At 38.0% G+C, this 20,851-nt stretch overlaps 1 protein-coding gene across 3 annotated transcripts in view; it reads right to left on the bottom strand.

Moving 5' to 3' along the window:
• Positions 1-20,851, bottom strand: part of LOC128642023 (uncharacterized) — a 229,572-nt gene that overhangs the window by 178,197 nt on the left and 30,524 nt on the right. For all 3 annotated transcript variants that reach the window (XM_053694659.1, XM_053694658.1, XM_053694657.1), the window contains exon 3: positions 17,354-17,683. In XM_053694659.1, coding sequence (XP_053550634.1) covers positions 17,354-17,683 — 330 coding nt within the window. The remainder of the gene's footprint in view (positions 1-17,353; positions 17,684-20,851) is intronic.

Raw genomic sequence — 20,851 nt, 5'->3', positions numbered from 1 at the left:
TTTTTAACTACTTTAGCTTTTACAAAAGCTTTATAACATTATTTAGCAACTGGTATTTAGCTTTCTATAAAGCTTATGAGGTAAAAAATGTCCAATCGTTTTTCTTTTTTTTACACAACTAAAGCTTTGAAAAACTCTATCTTTAGCTTTAATAAAAGCTTTTTGGTTGGAATAACTAATAATGCTAACAAATTAAACTAAATACGATGTTCCGCTATTAAACTAACTGATCTCTCTCTACAACAACTCTCCTCACAGACTGCTTTTCCCTAACTGTGTCAGATAATGTTAAAACTTATTATTTAAATTGACTAACCGGCGAAAGGGGTGTGGTTAGTAGCGAGCGACACACGCGATTTGCCGCAAGCGAGAGGCATGGCTTTCCACAAACGTGCAGTGTTTGATTGACACTGACGTATATGTTATTTCCTATGCCCGTAATATATTTTAGGAAGTTACGATTGGCAATTTCCGTAACTCCGTCCACACATAATTTATACGGTAACAATGCATAGTTAATTTATCAATAATGTAGACACTGACACTGAAAAATAAGCATTAATAAAAATCATGTACAAACTGACACTTATACATACACTTCCTTTCAAGTGTCAATATGTACATTATATATATATATATATATATATATATATTACAAATGCTTATTATAGTAGTGTCAGTGTCTACATTATTTATACAGTCACTATGCATTGTAACTTGTATAAATAATGTGTACACTGAGCCGTCTCCCAATAATAAACCTAACACTTCTTTACCTATATTTCCGCCATCCCCAAAAAATCGCAAATAAAACTAAAATGAATAACCCCTTAACCATCAACCCCCCACATCGCAATAAACCTAATTACCCTATTAACCCCTAAACCGCAAAAAACCCACATCACAATAAACCTAATTATCCTATTACCCCGTAAACCGCAAAACCCCTACATCGCAATACACCTAATTACCCTATTAACCCCTAAACCGCAAAACCCCCAAATTGCAATAAACCTAATTATCCTATTAACCCCTAAATCGCAAAACCCCTACATCGCAATAAACCTATTTACCCTATTAACCCCTAAACCGCAAAACTCCCACATTGCAATAAACCTAATTAACTTATTAACCCCTTAAACTGACAAAACCCACAACGCAAATGACTATTTAAATAAAAAAGCCCCCTAACCTAACAACCCCTAACCTAACACCCCCTAACCTAACACCCCCTTAAATTAACCCAAATTACCTAAACTAATAAATTATAAAGTTACAAAAAAATAAAAAAGGCCCACATTACATAAAATAAAAAATAAAATGACCAAATTTTACAAAATTAAACCTAATCCCTATGAAAATAAAAAAGTCCCCCAGTTTTATAAAAGAAACTCAAAGCTCATTAACACAGTTATGTTCCTGGGTAGACATCATATCCTTAAGAACTGGAAGTCTAAAAACTCACTCAAATTTAAAGAATTTAAAGATATAGGGGCCGAATTATCAAGCTCCGTATGGAGCCTGATGCTCCTGTTTCCGTGCGAACCTTCAGGCTCACCAGAAACACAAGTTATGAAGCAGCGGTCTAAAGAACGCTGCTCTATAACTTGTCCGCCTGCTCTGAGGCCGCGGACAGAAATCAACCTGATCGAATACAATCGGGCTGATTGACACCCCCTGCTAGCGGCCGATTGGCCTCGAATCTGCATAGGGCGACATTGCACAAGCAGTTCACAAGAACTACTTGTGCAATGATAAATGCCAACAGAGTATACTGTCGGCATTTATCGATGTGCGGTGGACATGATACGCTACATTGTATCATATCCGCTTGCACTATGGTAAATTGGCCCCAAAGTATACTGCCAAATTATTCTTCAACAAAACTTAGTGGATATTCAGTTGGAGTCAAGTATTCATAATTTTATCATGAAATGGGAGAAATCAATTAAATCTTTTCCAACTAATATTCAAAGATTTATACTTTACCCTTTCAGACATTATATTTGCCTAGTAGAGCTTGAACCCTATTCTTCCCTGTTTGAAAGAGAAGAAACAAATGCCGGGGGAGTGTTTAATTAGTTAATTTAGTTATTTTCGGTTTACCCCCACCCCCTTTTTTTTTTCTTTCTTTTTCTTTTCTCTTGTTGTCTATTAATTATATATGCAAAGCACTGTGCAAGTTATTTTGATTATATTAGATATGTATAAAAAGAGAGGAAAAAGGGAAAAACTATGATGAAAATATGCAAAGTGAAATGTTTGAGATGTAATATGAAATGAAGTATGCCTCTTGCACGAGGCTTTACCCTTTAGACTTAGTATCAATTTATTGAGTTCAACCGATATTGGGTTAGATTACAATTGAGGCTCTATCTTAACATGTGCCCATTAATTTGCCCCTTTACGGGCAACCATTAAATAACCAGTTATTACAAGCGAGGCTCTATCTTAACGTGTGCCCCTAAATTTGCTCCTTTACTAGCGACCGTTAAATAACCAGTCAATACAAATGGCTGGTGAATGCGATCTTAACCCCTTAACGACCGACGACGTATGCCATACGTCCTCAAAAAAAAAGCACTTAACGACCGAGGACGTATGGCATACGTCGTCGGTTTAACAGAGCACTGGAAGCGATCGAAATCGCTTCCAGCTGCTCTAACAGTATTGCAGGCTTGCCTTGAGGTCTAGGCATCCTGCAATACTGTTCCCGAGTGCCGGGACCGGATTGATCACTCCCCCACGAGTGATCACTTCCGGTTTCGCTCCACGTGGAGCCCGGCAGTGTTTCAGAGCATCGGAAGCGATCGGACACGCTTCCGATGCTCTGCTTGTTTGCTAAGTGCCTCGGTGGGTCGAGGCACTTAGTTAGTTGTAAATTAAAATAAAAAGTAAAAAAAAAAAAAAATAAATAAAAAAAAAAAAAGCCCTAAATAGCCCCCCCCCCCCTCCCCCTTCACTAGGCATCCAAGATGGCGATGCCCAGTGCATCATGGGGCCTCTGGGGGTGTCCCTAGCCTGCATCATCATAGGGGCAAGCTAGGGTCACCCAATCTGAGCCTCCCACCCTAAAAAAAAAAATAATAATAAAATACCCCATTTGTCTGATCATGTCAATATTTGTAAATATTGACTATGATCAGTGTGGATCTCCCTCCCTCTCCTCACTTGCCATTTTGTTGGAGAGAGAGAGAGACCTGTATTTAGCAGAGAGAGAGATTTATTTCTTTTATTTGTTAAAAAATATAGAACCAAAGGCTCTTTTCAGAGCCATTAACCCCTAGCTTGCCAGTGATCACTATATATCACTGGCAGTAACATAGGTGCACTTTTTTTTTGCTGCATTTTGCTGTCTGTGCGTTTTTTTAGGGGTTAATTTTGTTGTTGTAATTTTTTAAAAACCCAAAGGCTCTTTTCAGAAACATTTAGTTAATTTAATTTAATTTTCAGAGCCATTAACCCCTAGCTTGCCAGTGATCGCTATATATCACTGGCAGTAGCAAAGGTGCACTTTTTTTTTTGCTGCATTTTGCTGTCTGTGCATTTTTTTAGGGGTTAATTTTGTTGTTGTAATTTTTTAAAAACCCAAAGGCTCTTTTCAGAAACATTTAGTTAATTTAATTTAATTTTCAGAGCCATTAACCCCTAGCTTGCCAGTGATCGCTATATATCACTGGCAGTAGCAAAGGTGCACTTTTTTTTTTGCTGCATTTTGCTGTCTGTGCATTTTTTTAGGGGTTAATTTTGTTGTTGTAATTTTTTAAAAACCCAAAGGCTCTTTTCAGAAACATTTAGTTAATTTAATTTAATTTTCAGAGCCATTAACCCCTAGCTTGCCAGTGATCGCTATATATCACTGGCAGTAGCAAAGGTGCACTTTTTTTTTGCTGCATTTTGCTGTCTGTGCATTTTTTTAGGGGTTAATTTTGTTGTTGTAATTTTTTAAAAACCCAAAGGCTCTTTTCAGAAACATTTAGTTAATTTAATTTAATTTTCAGAGCCATTAACCCCTAGCTTGCCAGTGATCGCTATAAATCACTGGCAGTAGCATAGCTGTACTTTTTTGCTAGTTAATTTAGTTAATTAATTTAGTTAATTTAATTTAATTTTCAGAGCCATTAACCTCTAGCTTGCCAGTGATCGCTATAAATCACTGGCAGTAGCATAGCTGTACTTTTTTGCTAGTTAATTTAGTTAATTAATTTAGTTAATTTAATTTTTTTTAGTAATTGTTTTCTGTGATACAAAAATGTCACAGAAAAGATATAGTGCTGAGGAGGCGTATGCCATCCTTGCGTCAGAGTCAGATGCCTCTATTTCTGACTCAGACCCCAATTTTGACCCTGCCATGTGCTCAGATACATCACTAGATGCAGTCTCAACTGATAGTGATGTATCTGTGGCTGCTAGCCCCCCTGCCAGCCCCCCTGCTAGCCCCCCTGCCAGCCCCCCTGCTAGCCCCCCTGCCAGAAGGAGGCGTGTTGCTGCCATTGCTGCTGAAGAGTGGGTAACGCCTCATCTCCAGAGGCCAGATATCCCACCCTTCACAGCAAATGCTGGCATAAATATAGATGTGGCAGGTTTTAGCCCCCAGCAGTTTCTGGAAGTGTTTCTGGGCGATGATATATTGGGGAACATTGTCGCCCAAACTAATTTATATGCCCATCAGTTCCGTGCTGCAAAGCCTGGAACATATTTGGCAAAGCAGCAATGGGCCCCCATCAATGTGCCAGAATTCAAAAAATTCTGGGCATTGACTATGCTGATGGGCATCATAAAGAAACCCTCCATTCGCTCCTACTGGAGTACTAGCCCCATCTGCTCTACCCCCATTTTCTCCCAGACTATGTCGAGGAAGAGGTATGAAATGATTCTGCATTTCATGCACTTCAGCGACAACAGCCTGTGCCCCCCTAGGGAGCATCCCCAATTTGACAGGCTGTATAAAATCCGCCCCCTGATAACCCACTTTTCTGCCAGGTTTGCAGAGGCTTATACACCTGGAAGGAATATATGCGTTGATGAATCCCTAATGAAGTATAAGGGAAGGCTGGGATTCAAGCAGTATATTCCTTCCAAACGCTCCAGATATGGGGTAAAGGTGTATAAGCTCTGTGACAGCGAGACTGGGTATACTCAGGCCTTCCGGGTGTATGAGGGAAAGGATAGCCACCTTGACCCTCCAGGTTGCCCAGAACATATGGGAACCACTGGCAAGATTGTCTGGGACCTGATATTACCCCTAATGAACAAAGGGTATCACTTGTACTTAGACAATTTTTATACAAGTGTCCTTTTGTTCAAGCTACTGTATTGCTTTGATACAGTAGCTTGCGGTACAATTAAAAAGAACCGCGCAGGTTTCCCAGGACAGCTTGTACGCACCCGGCTACGAAGGGGGGGAGACCTCAGCTCTGCGCCAAGAGGAGCTGTTGGCACTGAAGTACAGAGACAAGAAGGATGTATACCTTCTTACCACCATCCACACAGAGAGGACGGTGGCGGTTTCTGTACGTGGCAGAGCTGAGATCATAAGGAAGCCAGTGTGCATCAAGTCTTATAACCGGCATATGGGTGGGGTTGATCTGGCTGATCAGCTGCTGCAGCCCTATCTAATTATGCGGAAGACAAGGGCCTGGTACAAAAAGGTTGCAATTTACCTAATGCAGATTGCAACCCACAACGCTTTTTTGTTGTTCAAAAAAGCAAACCCCAGAGTTAAAAAGACTTTTTTACAGTTTCAGCTCCAGATTATTACGGGGATTTTGTACCATGATGCACCTGCTCCCCGGGCGGTGATGGGAGAGAGCAGAGTTGGGGCTACCCATTTTATTTTTAAAATCCCCCCTAATGCCACAAAGCAGAAACCACAAAAAAAATGCAGAGTCTGTACCAAGAGGGGGAAGAGAAGGGACACCATATATTACTGTCCTGATTGCCCTGGACAGCCTGCACTCTGCATTGGGGACTGCTTCAAGCGGTACCATACAATGGTCAATTTTTTAAAAAATAAATACATTTGCTGTTACATATATATATATTTTTTTTGGTTATGTTTATAGTTAGATGTTTTTTTGTTTTTTTTACTTTTACTGTGCCAGATTTTTACATTTCACTACTCTATTTTTTTCTAAAATTGGGCCTGTTTTTTTTTTAACCAAAACCCTGTCAAACCTATGCATGGGGGACATAGGTGTTCTCAGGGTGCCTTGCAGAAAACAACCTGAAGTATGTTTTTGTAATAACTTACAACAGTCTCTCCTAAATTATAGTCAAAAAGCAATGTGTCTGTAAAAATGAAAATTGAAAAATTACCACCATACACTTTCTCCAATTTTTTGGGCTAAAACGGTTGCTTCAAAGGCATCAAAGCACACCATATACAATACCTTGGGGTGTCAACATTTAAAAAATATACACTTTGAATGCAATAAATAAAAGTGGGGTATGCGATAGGCCCCAAACTAAAGATAGGCCTATCAGAAGAAATACTCTCATTTTTAATAACTAAAATCACAAGTCATAAAATTGTAACATAACCTTCCCAAAATCCTGGCAAACCTATGCATGGGGGGCATAGGTGTACTCAGGGTGCCTTGCAGAAAACAACCTGAAGTATTCTTTTGCAATAACTTACAACAGTCTCTCCTAAATCATAGTAAAAAAGCAATGTGTCTGTAACAATGAAAATTGAAAAATTACCACCATATACTTTCTCCAATTTTTTGGGCTAAAACGGTTGCTTCAAAGGCATCAAAGCACACCATATACAATACCTTGGGGTGTCAACATTTAAAAAATATACACTTTGAATGTAATAAATAAAAGTGGGGTATGTGATAGGCCCCAAACTAAAGATAGGCCTATCAGAAGAAATACTCTCATTTTTAATAACTAAAATCACAAGTCATAAAATTGTAACATAACCTTCCCAAAATCCTGGCAAACCTATGCATGGGGGGCATAGGTGTACTCAGGGTGCCTTGCAGAAAACAACCTGAAGTATTCTTTTGCAATAACTTACAACAATCTCTCCTAAATCATAGTCAAAAAGCAATGTGTCTGTAAAAATGAAAATTGAAAAATTACCACCATATACTTTCTCCAATTTTTTGGGCTAAAACGGTTGCTTCAAAGGCATCAAAGCACACCATATACAATACCTTGGGGTGTCAACATTTAAAAAATATACACTTTGAATGCAATAAATAAAAGTGGGGTATGTGATAGGCCCCAAACTAAAGATAGGCCTATCAGAAGAAATACTCTCATTTTTAATAACTAAAATCATGTAACATAACCTTCCCAAAATCCTGGCAAACCTATGCATGGGGGGCATAGGTGTACTCAGGGTGCCTTGCAGAAAACAACCTAAAGTATTCTTTTGCAATAACTTACAACAGTCTCTCCTAAATCATAGTAAAAAAGCAATGTGTCTGTAACAATGAAAATTGAAAAATTACCACCATATACTTTCTCCAATTTTTTGGGCTAAAACGGTTGCATCAAAGTCATCAAACCACTCCATGTATAATACCTTGGGGGGTCAACTTTTTAAATATAATCACATTTATGGAAAACAAATAAATTGGGGTATGTTAAAAGACCCCCAAAAAAAGACGATAGGCAAAGAAAATATGTTAAATGTGAAAAAAAATCACAAACACATGTCAGACATTTGGCATTGCACCGCCCAAACAAGCCACCAAACCTATGCATAGGTGGTATCACTGAACTCAGGAGATGTTGGTGACCACATATTGGTGTCTTCTTTGGTAGTAACACATAACAGGAGCTGTGAATCCATGTCTAAAGTACAATGTATGTGAAAAATAACACAAAGAAATGAATGCCCAATAGTTTGACAAAGACTAGTGGTTGAATTAGTGTATGGAAAGTGTTAAAACACCTGCATTTGAAATACCCTAGGATGTCTACTTTTCAAAAATATATGGTTTTATGGGGGTAAATTACATTGGCCGGCTTCAGAAATGTCTTAAATAGAACATGGGTGCATGGGATGTGAAAATGGGAAGTGTAAAAAATGGAATGCGCTTCCTAAAAATAAGGCCTTCTAGCCCCCAGAGAACCCAACACACCTATACATGGGTGGTATCACTGTACTCAGGAGATGTTGTTGAACACATATTGAGGTGTTTTTTGGCAGTAAACACATAACAGGAACTGAGAATCCATGCCTAAAGTACAATGTGTGTGAAAAATAACACAAAAAAAATGACTACCCAAAAGTTTGACAAAGACTGGTGGTTAAATAAGTTCATGGAAAGTGTGAAAATACCAGCATTTCAAATACCCTAGGGTGTCTACTTCTCAAAAATATATGGTTTTATGGGGGTAAATTTCATTGACCGGCTTCAGAAATGTCCCAAATAGGACATGGGTGCATGATGACCGATGTGAAAATTCCAAGTTGAAAAACTGGAATGCGCTTCCTAAAAATAAGGCCTTTTAGCCCCCAGAGAACCCAACACACCTATACATGGGTGGTATCACTGTACTCAGGAGATGTTGTTGAACACATATTGAGGTGTTTTTTGGCAGTAAACACATAACAGGAACTGAGAATCCATGCCTAAAGTACAATGTGTGTGAAAAATAACACAAAAAAATGACTACCCAAAAGTTTGACAAAGACTGGTGGTTAAATAAGTTCATGGAAAGTGTGAAAATACCAGCATTTCAAATACCCTAGGGGGTCTACTTCTCAAAAATATATGGTTTTATGGGGGTAAATTTCATTGACCGGCTTCAGAAATGTCCCAAATAGGATATGGGTGCATGATGACCGATGTGAAAATTCCAAGTTGAAAAACTGGAATGCGCTTCCTAAAAATAAGGCCTTCTAGCCCCCAGAGAACCCAACACACCTATACATGGGTGGTATCACTGTACTCAGGAGATGTTGTTGAACACATATTGAGGTGTTTTTTGGCAGTAACACATAACAGGAACTGAGAATCCATGCCTAAAGTACAATGTGTGTGAAAAATAACACAAAATAATGACTACCCAAAAGTTTGACAAAGACTGGTGGTTGAATTAGTGCATGGAAAGTGTTAAAATACAAGCATTTGAAATACCCTAGGGTGTCTACTTTTCAAAAATATATGGTTTGATGGGGGTAAATTCCATTGACCAGCTTCAGAAATGTCCCAAATAGGACATGGGTGCATGATGACCGATGTGAAAATTCCAAGTTGAAAAACTGGAATGCGCTTCCTAAAATTAAGGCCTTTTAGCCCCCAGAGAACCCGACACACCTATACATGGGTGGTATCACTGTACTCAGGAGATGTTGTTGAACACATATTGAGGTTTTTTTTGGCAGTAACACATAACAGGAACTGAGAATCCATGCCTAAAATACAATGTGTGTGAAAAATAACACAAAATAATGACTACCCAAAAGTTTGACAAAGACTGGTGGTTGAATTAGTGCATGGAAAGTGTTAAAATACAAGCATTTGAAATACCCTAGGGTGTCTACTTTTCAAAAATATATGGTTTGATGGGGGTAAATTCCATTGACCAGCTTCAGAAATGTCCCAAATAGGACATGGGTGCATGATGACCGATGTGAAAATTCCAAGTTGAAAAACTGGAATGCGCTTCCTAAAATTAAGGCCTTTTAGCCCCAAGAGAACCCGACACACCTATACATGGGTGGTATCACTGTACTCAGGAGATGTTGTTGAACACATATTGAGGTTTTTTTTGGCAGTAACACATAACAGGAACTGAGAATCCATGCCTAAAGTACAATGTGTGTGAAAAATAACACAAAATAATGACTACCCAAAAGTTTGACAAAGACTGGTGGTTGAATTAGTGCATGGAAAGTGTTAAAATACAAGCATTTGAAATACCCTAGGGTGTCTACTTTTCAAAAATATATGGTTTGATGGGGGTAAATTCCATTGACCAGCTTCAGAAATGTCCCAAATAGGACATGGGTGCATGATGACCGATGTGAAAATTCCAAGTTGAAAAACTGGAATGCGCTTCCTAAAATTAAGGCCTTTTAGCCCCCAGAGAACCCGACACACCTATACATGGGTGGTATCACTGTACTCAGGAGATGTTGTTGAACACATATTGAGGTTTTTTTTTGGTAGTAACACATAACAGGAACTGAGAATCCATGCCTAAAGTACAATGTGTGTGAAAAATAACACAAAATAATGACTACCCAAAAGTTTGACAAAGACTGGTGGTTGAATTAGTGCATGGAAAGTGTTAAAATACAAGCATTTGAAATACCCTAGGGTGTCTACTTTTCAAAAATATATGGTTTGATGGGGGTAAATATTATTGACCAGCTTCAGAAATGTCCCAAATAGGACATGGGTGCATGATGACCGATGTGAAAATTCCAAGTTGAAAAACTGGAATGCGCTTCCTAAAAATAAGGCCTTCTAGCCCCCAGAGAACCCAACACACCTATACATAGGTGGTATCGCTGTACTCAGGAGATGTTGTTGAACACATATTGAGGTGCTTTTTGGCAGTAACACATAACAGGAACTGAGAATCCATGCCTAAAATACAATGTGTGTGAAAAATAACACAAAAAAATGACTACCCAAAAGTTTGACAAAGACTGGTGGTTGAATTAGTGCATGGAAAGTGTTAAAATACCAGCATTTGAAATACCCTAGGGTGTCTACTTTTCAAAAATATATGGTTTGATGGGGGTAAATTCCATTTGCCAGCTTCAGAAATGTCCCAAATAGGACATGGGTGCATGATGACCGATGTGAAAATTCCAAGTTGAAAAACTGGAATGCGCTTCCTAAAATTAAGGCCTTTTAGCCCCCAGAGAACCCGACACACCTATACATGGGTGGTATCACTGTACTCAGGAGATGTTGTTGAACACATATTGAGGTTTTTTTTGGCAGTAACACATAACAGGAACTGAGAATCCATGCCTAAAGTACAATGTGTGTGAAAAATAACACAAAATAATGACTACCCAAAAGTTTGACAAAGACTGGTGGTTGAATTAGTGCATGGAAAGTGTTAAAATACAAGCATTTGAAATACCCTAGGGTGTCTACTTTTCAAAAATATATGGTTTGATGGGGGTAAATTCCATTGACCAGCTTCAGAAATGTCCCAAATAGGACATGGGTGCATGATGACCGATGTGAAAATTCCAAGTTGAAAAACTGGAATGCGCTCCCTAAAAATAAGAGCTTTTAGCCCCCCGAGAACCCGACACACCTATACATGGGTGGTATCACTGTACCCAGGAGATGCTGCTGAAGACATATGAGGGTGTTATTTGGCAGTAACCCTTAATATTATCAGTAAATGTATTCTTAAATTGCTATTTTGTCAAAAAATCAAATTATTTTTTTTTCCCCCCCAAACTTTGGCATAGATTGGTGGTAAAATGGTTGCATGAAAAAAGTCAAAATACCCCAAGTTTAATACCTTAGGTTGTCTTCTTTTAAAAAATATATACATTTGAAGGGTTATTCAGGGATTCATGACAGATATTGGTGTTACAATGTAACTATCGCCAATTTTGAAAAAACATGGTTTTGAAATAGCAAAGTGCTACTTGTACTTATTGCCCTATAACTTGCAAAAAAAGCAAAGAACATGTAAACATTGGGTATTTATAAACTCAGGACAAAATTTAGAAACTGTTTAGCATTGGTATTTTATGGTGGTTGTAGATGTGTAAGAGATTTTGGGGCTCAAAGTTAGAAAAAGTGCATTTTTTTTCATTTTTTCCTCATATTTTATATTTTTTTTTATAGTAAATTATAAGATATGATGAAAAAAATGGTATCTTTAGAAAGTCCATTTAATGGCGAGAAAAACAGTATATAATATGTGTGGGTACAGTAAATGAGTAAGAGGAAAATTACAGTTAAATACAAACATCGCAGAAATGCAAAAATAGCCTTGGTCCCAGATGGTCAACAAATTGAAAAGTGGTCTGGTCACTAAGGGGTTAAAGGGACACTGTACCCAAAAATTTTCTTTCGTGATTCAGATTGAGCATGAAATTTTAAGCAACTTTCTAATTTACTTCTATTATCAAATTTTCTTCATTCTCTTGGTATCTTTATTTGAAATGCAAGAATGTTAATTTAGATGCCGGCCCATTTTTGGTGAACAACCTGGGTTGTCCTTGCTGATTGGTGGATAAATTCATCCACCAATAAAAAAGTGCTGTCCAGAGTACTGAAACCAAAAAAAAGCTTAGATGCCTTCTTTTTCAAATAATGATAGCAAGAGAACGAAGAAAAATTGATAATAGGAGTAAATTAGAAAGTTGCTTAAAATTGCATGCTCTTTCTGAATTACAAAAGATAAAATTTGGGTACAGTGTCCCTTTAAGGGCGTTTTCACTTTGTGCTAGGGTCAGACCTTTGCTTAAAAATAAAAAGTGTCCCCAATTGCCACCAAAATAAAGAGGACAGTACCGTACCATAATATACAGTATATATGAGCCTTTTGACTTTTAAAATTAAAGGGATACTAAACCCAATTTTTTTTCGTTCATGATTCAGATAGAACATACAAGTTTACTCCTATTATCAATTTATTCTTCGTCCTCTTGCTATCTTTATTTGAAAAAGCAGGAATGTAAGCATAGGAGCCGGCCCATTTTCGGATCAGCACTTGGGTAGCGCCTGCTGATTGATGGCAATAGAAAATCACCATTAAAGTATAAAACATTTTGTGCATCATGTATTTGATTTTTTTTCTTCACAGATGTGATAATGTATATTAGTTATTTAGATTGATCCCTTTGTACAAGGAAAACAATAAGTGACACGATAATCATTTTGTTGTTTTTCTATACTATAGCGGTATGCTGTAATTAATAACAAAACCATTTCAACAGTAGCAAAAATTAAAATATTAATAAAAAATAATCATTTGCTTCCAATTTTAATTACTAGTCCATAACAAATGGTTGTTCATATTCCTAACTAATTCTATAACATTAAAAAATGTATTCTTAGAAAAATTATCTTATACGATAATAATCTATTTTGCATCTTTAGTAATCACGCACAGTGTTTTCCACAGAAAATGTAGCCAGGTGGGTGGCATTATAAAGTAGCTGGGTGACATTATAAAGTAGCAGTGTGACATTATAAAGTAGCTGGGTGACATTATAAGGTAGCTGGGTGACATTATGATGTAACTTGGTAATATTATGAAGTAACTGGGTGATATTATGAAGTAGTCAGGTGGTAATATGAAGTAGTAGGGTGGCATTATTAAGTAACTGGGTGGTATTATGAAGTAGTCAGGTGGTATTATGAAGTAGTAGGGTGGCATTATGAAGTAACTGGGAGGTATTATGAAGTAGTCAGGTGGTATTATGAAGTAGTAGGGTGGCATTATGAAGTAACTGGGTGGTATTATGAAGTAGTAGGGTGGTATTATGAAGTAGTCAGATGGTATTATGAAGTAGTCAGGTGGTATTATGAAGTAGTTAGGTGGTATTATGAAGTAGTTAGGTGGTATTATGATGTAGTTAGGTGGTGTTATGAAGTAGTCAGGTGGTATTATGAAGTAGTCAGGTGGTTTTATGAAGTAGTCAGGTGGTATTATGAAGTAGTTAGGTTGTATTATGAAGTAGTTAGGTGGTATTATGAAGTAGTAGGGTGGTATTATGAAGTAGTCAGGTGGTATTATGAAGTAGTTAGGTGGTATTATGAAGTAGTAGGGTGGTATTATGAAGTAGTCAGGTGGTATTATGAAGTAGTCAGGTGGTATTATGAAGTAGTCAGGTGGTATTATGAAGTAGTTAGGTGGTATTATGAAGTAGTAGGGTGGTATTATGAAGTAGGCAGGTGGTATTATGAAGTAGTAGGGTGGTATTATGAAGTAGTCAGGTGGTATTATGAAGTAGTAGGGTGGCATTATGAAGTAACTGGGTGGTATTATGAAGTAGTAGGGTGGCATTATGAAGTAACTGGGTGGTATTATGAAGTAGTAGGGTGGCATTATGAAGTAACTGGGTGGTATTATGAAGTAGTCAGTTGGTATTATGAAGTAACTGGGTGGTGTTATGAAGTAGTCGGTTGGTATTATGAAGTAGTAGGGTGGTATTATGAAGTAGTCAGTTGGTATTATGAAGTAACTGGGTGACATTATGAAGTAGTCAGGTGGTATTATGAAGTAACTGGGTGACATTATGAAGTAGTCATGTGGTATTATGAAGTAACTGGGTGACATTATGAAGTAGTCAGTTGGTATTATGAAGTACCCGGGTGATATTATGAAGTAACTGGGTGACATTATGAAGTAGTCAGGTGGTATTATGAAGTAACTGGGTGACATTATGAAGTAGTCAGGTGGTATTATGAAGTAACTGGGTGACATTATGAAGTAGTCAGTTGGTATTATGAAGTACCCGGGTGATATTATGAAGTAACTGGGTGACATTATGAAGTAGTCAGGTGGTATTATGAAGTAACTGGGTGACATTATGAAGTAGTCAGGTAGTATTATGAAGTAACTGGGTGACATTATGAAGTAGTCAGGTGGTATTATGAGTTAACTGGGTGACATTATGAAGTAGTCAGGTGGTATTATGAAGTAACTGGGTGGCATTTTGAAGTAGCAGGGTGGTATTATGAAGTAGACATGTGGCATTATGAAATAGCAGGGTGGCATTATGAGGTAGCTGAGTGTCATTATGAAGTAGCAGGGGGTGGCATTATGAAGTCACTGCTAGCATTATGAAGTAACCCGGGGGGCCAGCCCTAGCCATTGCGGAGTCCGAGGAAGGATGTCAAAATTGGACCCCCTGTCTCCTCGCTCCCAATCCCACCCCGCCCCATCCCTACCCACAACCCCGTCCCATCCCTACCCACAACCCCGCCCTATCCCACCTCCAACTCTACCCAATCCCCACCCCAACCCTGCCCCCACAGTTTTTAAAATGAAAAAATGGAATAAAAACAATGTAATGGGGCAGTATACACCAATTTTCATATAACTGCATGTAATAGACACTACTATAAAGAAGAATAAGCACAGATACTGATATAAAAATCCAGTATAAAGCCTTTTAAAAACTTACTTAGAAGCTCCCAGTTTAGCACTGTTGATGAGGTTAGGCTGGGAAAGCAGGAACAGGCAGACCCCCCCCCCCCTCATATGAAAAGTCCCATTACATAACATGGACTCAATAGACATCAGTATACATCTAAAACATTAGGGCTTGGTTAGGAGTCTGAAAATCAGCACAATATTATTTAAAAATAAGCAAAAATATACTTTTTTACAAAAACACTCCCAGATAAGCTATATAAATGGATCATCTACAAAACATTTATGCAAAGACAAATCTTGTGTACAATGTCCCTTTAAGGTAATGAACAACATTTTATTTAAAAAAAAAATAAAAAAAAATCCACAAATGGGGAACACTATAACATTGTATGTATTGCAATATACCATTTGTACTATTGGGACAAATGTAAAGAGTGTGCCCAGGCGCCAAACAAACGGAGGCTAAGGTACAGGTATAAAATATAGGATTAAGATAATAGGATTAAAACATTTATTAAACAATAATTACAAATTTAAAAATAGCACAGATCCATGCATACAATTACAATAAAAGCAAAAAAATAACAATAAAATAAAATAATGATAAGATAATCTGCTGCACAAATGGTTATTAAAAGAACTCAGCGGAGATAAAATCAAAGCAATTGTCCAAGGGGTAGACAAACAGTGAATATGCAAATGTGACCAGTGAAAAAGTCAATAAGTAAATGATCCTAGTGAATAAAAAATCTCAAAAAATTACTCCGAAAATATCCAAAAGCAATGTGATAATAAATCCTAAAAATTAAACAAACAATGGTGTCAAATCCTGTGAAGTAGTGAGAGTGTAGGTAATCCAAATAAGATGAAACGGTGACAGAACAAAACGATAAACTTGATGTGGCTGTGTTGCAAAATATTCAGTGGTAATAATGTCTATATGCTCCTAGTGACTGTCGTTTAACCAACAAGTACTAGGCCAAGGTAGAAAAAAATCTTGTGGGAAAAAACCTGTGGAAAAAGAAGGTCTACGCGTTTCGGCCCTCTCTAGGCCTTTATCAAGACTTGATAAAGCCCTAGAGAGGGCCGAAACGCATAGACCTGCACTGGTAAGCCTTATTTCTTTTAGAGGATTTATTTTTTAATGTTCTACACATTTGTTCTATTTCTTTTTTCCACAGGTTTTTTCCCACAGGATTTTTTCCCACAAGATTTTTTTCAACTTGTAATACACGTTCTGCCTTATGCACGCAAAAAGCTTACTTCTAGCAAAGTTAACAAACGAGCAGGAGCAATAAATAGCGCTCTACTCCTAACCTAGCCCTAATGACTTAAATGATCTTCTTCTCATAGCTGAGTAACTGAGTAATTCCCTAGTAATTAAGCAACAGACGAGGCTCCCATTGTATACAGATAAACCTCCATATTTTCTCTAACATACATTTGGGACTAATGGTAAATTCAGGAGACACATGTGCAAAATACTGAAATTCGAATATTGCAACAGCATTAACGTATTCCCCCATAGAAGTCAATGGAGCAGGCAAATCCGATCATGTTTTCTCAAGTGCACTAACCCGACATGAAACATTAATATTTCATATTCCAATGTTCTTCACATAGCAAAATGTGTTACTCTTACTCCAACCACTCTGACTCTTCCCTCTGTTGTGGTAGCTTCACTCTCAGATCACCCTGACTTACACCAAGCCTCCCATCCCAGATACTGTCTTGGAAATGTTGTAAATTTTACACCTATTTATTCTTCTACAGGAACAAGTAATCCGTACTTCCAGTCTCATTACCATAACATAAAGTTTAAAAATATATGATTTTTTATTAGATGCAAGTAAAAACAAATGTAGGCACATAAAACAAGTGCAAATCCAGTTATAACCTCGGTCAGGCTGAGTGCATCATGCCATACGCGTTTCGGGATTCTCTCTGCACTTATTCACATAGCATAGTTCAGCACTCTAACAAGGACATATTTGTAGGCCCTATCACTAATTAGGCACATATAATTGTGTAACTCTTAAAGCAATATGCTCAATTTCAGTCAACAACACATAATTCATATGGAATATATGAGTCATATTTATTCTTCTACACTTCATCTGTAAACCAGAGTGCCCAGTGCACATGCAAATATTTACTTATAAGGTTATGAATTTTGAAGATTTGCTACTGATCTTAGGAAATATTGGTCAAAAAAGGTGAGTTACAAGAAAGCTAGTCTAACAAAAGAAAAAACAAATTAAAATATACTGCAATTTTACACATAAGTACTTACCTTTAATATTCAACCTTATTCGCTTTTCTTGTCTGTTGGGGCTGTAAATAACTAGACACTTGTAGGTTCCTTCATCAGATACAGTTACACCAGGAATAGTCAGAGAGGCATTGCCTTGTAATATGGCCTGGTCATCTATAGTCGCCCTTGAGGTTGTCAGAACTGTCCCTTTGCTGTCATATTTAAGCAGCTCTGTTTCACCAAAGTGCCAGAAAATGGCAAGGTACTTGGGATTTATAGGTTGGTTATCCACACGGAATGTACAAGGCAGAAGAATACTGGTCCCAACAAAAGCATTTGTAGATGGTGGAACAGTCACTTCCAGTGCATCTATAACGACACAAAGGCCATAACATTAGTGAGCAGGACGTGGATGTACCACGGTTGAGATCTATACTAAAGGAGCACTGTACTCAAACATCTTGTGTCATCCATATAAAAAAGCAGCATCTGAATATGTTCATGTTATTTTTACATAGAAATAGAGAAGCACTCTACTAGGAATGAGCAACAGCTCATAAGCTAGTTCCATGGTGAGTAGCCACCCAGGAGCAGCCTCTTTTAGCCCATTTCTAGTTTTCACAGAGGAAAACATTCCTAAAGTATATCAGTCTGATCCGGCCAAGTAAGTTCCTGTAAACCTTTGGATCCAACTAAATGAGAATAAAGGTCTTTTAAACACAAAGATTTATTTTGGTAGCTGAAGTTCTTGGATGTATGATCACTTGGATTGAAAAGATTTGGCAAATCTTACTTCGTGCCCCACAAACAGGTGTGCTGTTCTCCTTCCTCCTTGATTCGCACCAAGTAAGGTCAGTCCAACCCCGAAATACTAGGCAATTCTCCTCTGAACAAGGAACACCTAGGGGACATCTCTAGACGATCATTTTTGGCCTTCTATGGGCATCGTCAGTGAGGTGCAGCCATATTCCTCTAAGCACACTGGGCAAGGAGTGCACATCTGACATTCTATTGGCTATTCAAATCAGCCAATAGAATTACAGTAGTTCTTATGCTATTGGCTATTCAAATCAGCCAATAGAATTACAGTAGCTCTCATCTGATTGGCTGATTTGAATTTGAAGGCTCAAATCAGGCAATAGGAATTCAAGGGACGCCATTTTTAATTGCGTACCTTGAATTCCTATTCAGTGTATGGCGGAGATCATATGAAGAGGATCATCCACGCTCCATGGCTCCGCGGTCTTCAGTTCCAGCGTTGCCGATCTTCAGTTCCAGCATTGCCGGTCTTCAGTTCCAGAGTCGATGGTCTTCAGCTCCGCGGTCATCAGTCTTCAACTCCTCCACTCCACACCGGCTGGTTCCTGGAAGAAGAAGAGGCCACCGCTTGGAAGAAGACTTCACCGCCTGGAACAGGACCTTCTCCGCCGGTCTTCAGGACAGGTAAGGACCACTTGGGGGTTAGACTTAGGTTTTTTTAAGGGGGGATCGGGTGGGTTTTAGAGTAGGGATGTGTGGGTGGTGGGTTGTAATGGGGGAGGATTGTTTTTTTTTTTACAGGTAAAAGAGCTGATTACTTTGGGGCAATGCCCCGCAAAAAGGCCCTTTTAAGTGCTGCTAATAGAGCTGATTACTTTGGGGCAATGCACCGCAAAAGGCCCTTTTAAGGGCTATTTGTAATTTAGTTTAGGGTAGGGAAATTTTATTATTTTGGTGGGCTTTTTATTTTATTAGGGAGCTTAGATTAGGTGTAATTAGATTAAACTTCTTGTAATATTTTTTGTTATTTTTTGTAATTTAGTGTTTGTTTTTTAATATAGTTTAGTTTATTTAATTGTATTTTAGTTTAGATAATTGTAGTTTATTTAATTAATTTATTGATAGTGTAGTGTTAGGTGTATTTGTAACTTAGGTTAGGATTTATTTTACAGGTACATTTGTCTTTATTTTAACTAGGAAGTTATTAAATAGTTAATAAATATTTAATAGCTATTGTACCTAGTTAAAATAAATACAAAGTTACCTGTAAAATAAATATAAACCCTAAAATAACTACAATGTAATTATTAATTATATTGTAGCTATCTTAGGGTTTATTTTATAGGTAAGTATTTAGTTTTAAATAGGAATAATTTAGTTAATAATATTTATATTATTTAGATTTATTTAAATAATAATTAAGTTAGGTTGTGTTAGACTTAGGTTTAGGGGTTAATATATTTTATGTAGGTGGCGGCGGTGTAGGGGGGTCAGATTAGGGGTTAATATATTTAATATAGGCGGCGGTGGTGTAGGGGGGTCAGATTAGGGGTTAATATATTTAATATAGGTGGTGGCGGTGTAGGGGGGTCAGATTAGGGGTTAATACATTTAATATAGGTGGCGGCGGTGTAGGGGGGTCAGATTAGGGGTTAATAAATTTAATATAGGTGGCGGCGGTGTAGGGGGGTCAGATTAGGGGTTAATAAATTTAATATAGGTGGCGGCGGTGTAGGGGGGTCAGATTAGGGGGTAATATATTTAATGTAGGTGGCGGCGATGTAGGGGGGTCAGATTAGGGGTTAATACATTTAATATAGGTGGCGGCGGTGTAGGGGGTCAGATTAGGGGTTAATAAATTTAATATAGGTGGCGGCGGTGTAGGTGGGTCAGATTAGGAGTTAATATATTTAATATAGGTGGCGGCGGTGTAGGGGGGTCAGATTAGGGGTTAATAAATTTAATATAGGTGGCGGCAGTGTAGGGGGGTCAGATTAGAGGTTAATATATTTAATGTAGGTGGCGGCGATGTAGGGGGGTCCGATTAGGGGGTAATACATTTAATGTAGGTGGCGGCGGGGTCCGGGAGCAGCGGTTTAGGGGTTAAACACTTTATTAGGTATTGCGGTGGGGGATTGCGGTTGACAGGTAGATAGACATTGCGCATACGTTAGGTGTTAGGTTTCATTTTGCAGGCAGTTTAGGGAGTTACGGTGCTCCAATACTCAGCGCAAGGCTTGCTACGCCTGCATTTTGTGGCGAGGTGAAAATGGAGTAAGATTTCTCCATTTTCGCCACGTATGTCCTTACGCTGTATATTGGATACCAAATTGCGCGTGTTTTCTATATCAGTCTATGGGCCAAAAAAACTACGGGCGAAGGCAGAAATATACGAGTGTAACTTCTATGTTACGCCATATATGTGATACCAAACCCGCGCAAAATCTGGCGTCGCCGGCTTCTGCGGGCGACACTGCATATCGGATGGGGCCCCAGAGGTGTCTTGTAATTACAAGGTATTTTCTTTCTTTTCAAAGTGAACCATTCAGTACAATGCATCTATTTAAATGTAGGCTTGTTAAAGGGACACTGAACCCAATTTTTTTATTTTGTGATTCAGATAGAGCAGCAATTTTAAGTAACTTTCTAATTTACTCCTATAATCAAATGTTCTTCATTCTCTTGGTATCTTTATTTGAAAAGCAAGAATGTAAGTTTAGATGCCGGACCATTTTTGATGAACAACCTGGGTTGTTTTTGCTGATTGGTGGATAAATT

Source organism: Bombina bombina, chromosome 11, assembly GCF_027579735.1.
Source record: "Bombina bombina isolate aBomBom1 chromosome 11, aBomBom1.pri, whole genome shotgun sequence".
NCBI lineage: Eukaryota > Metazoa > Chordata > Amphibia > Anura > Bombinatoridae > Bombina > Bombina bombina.
The sequence above is the reverse complement of the archived record's forward strand: the minus strand, read 5'-3'. Positions and strand labels throughout refer to the sequence as shown.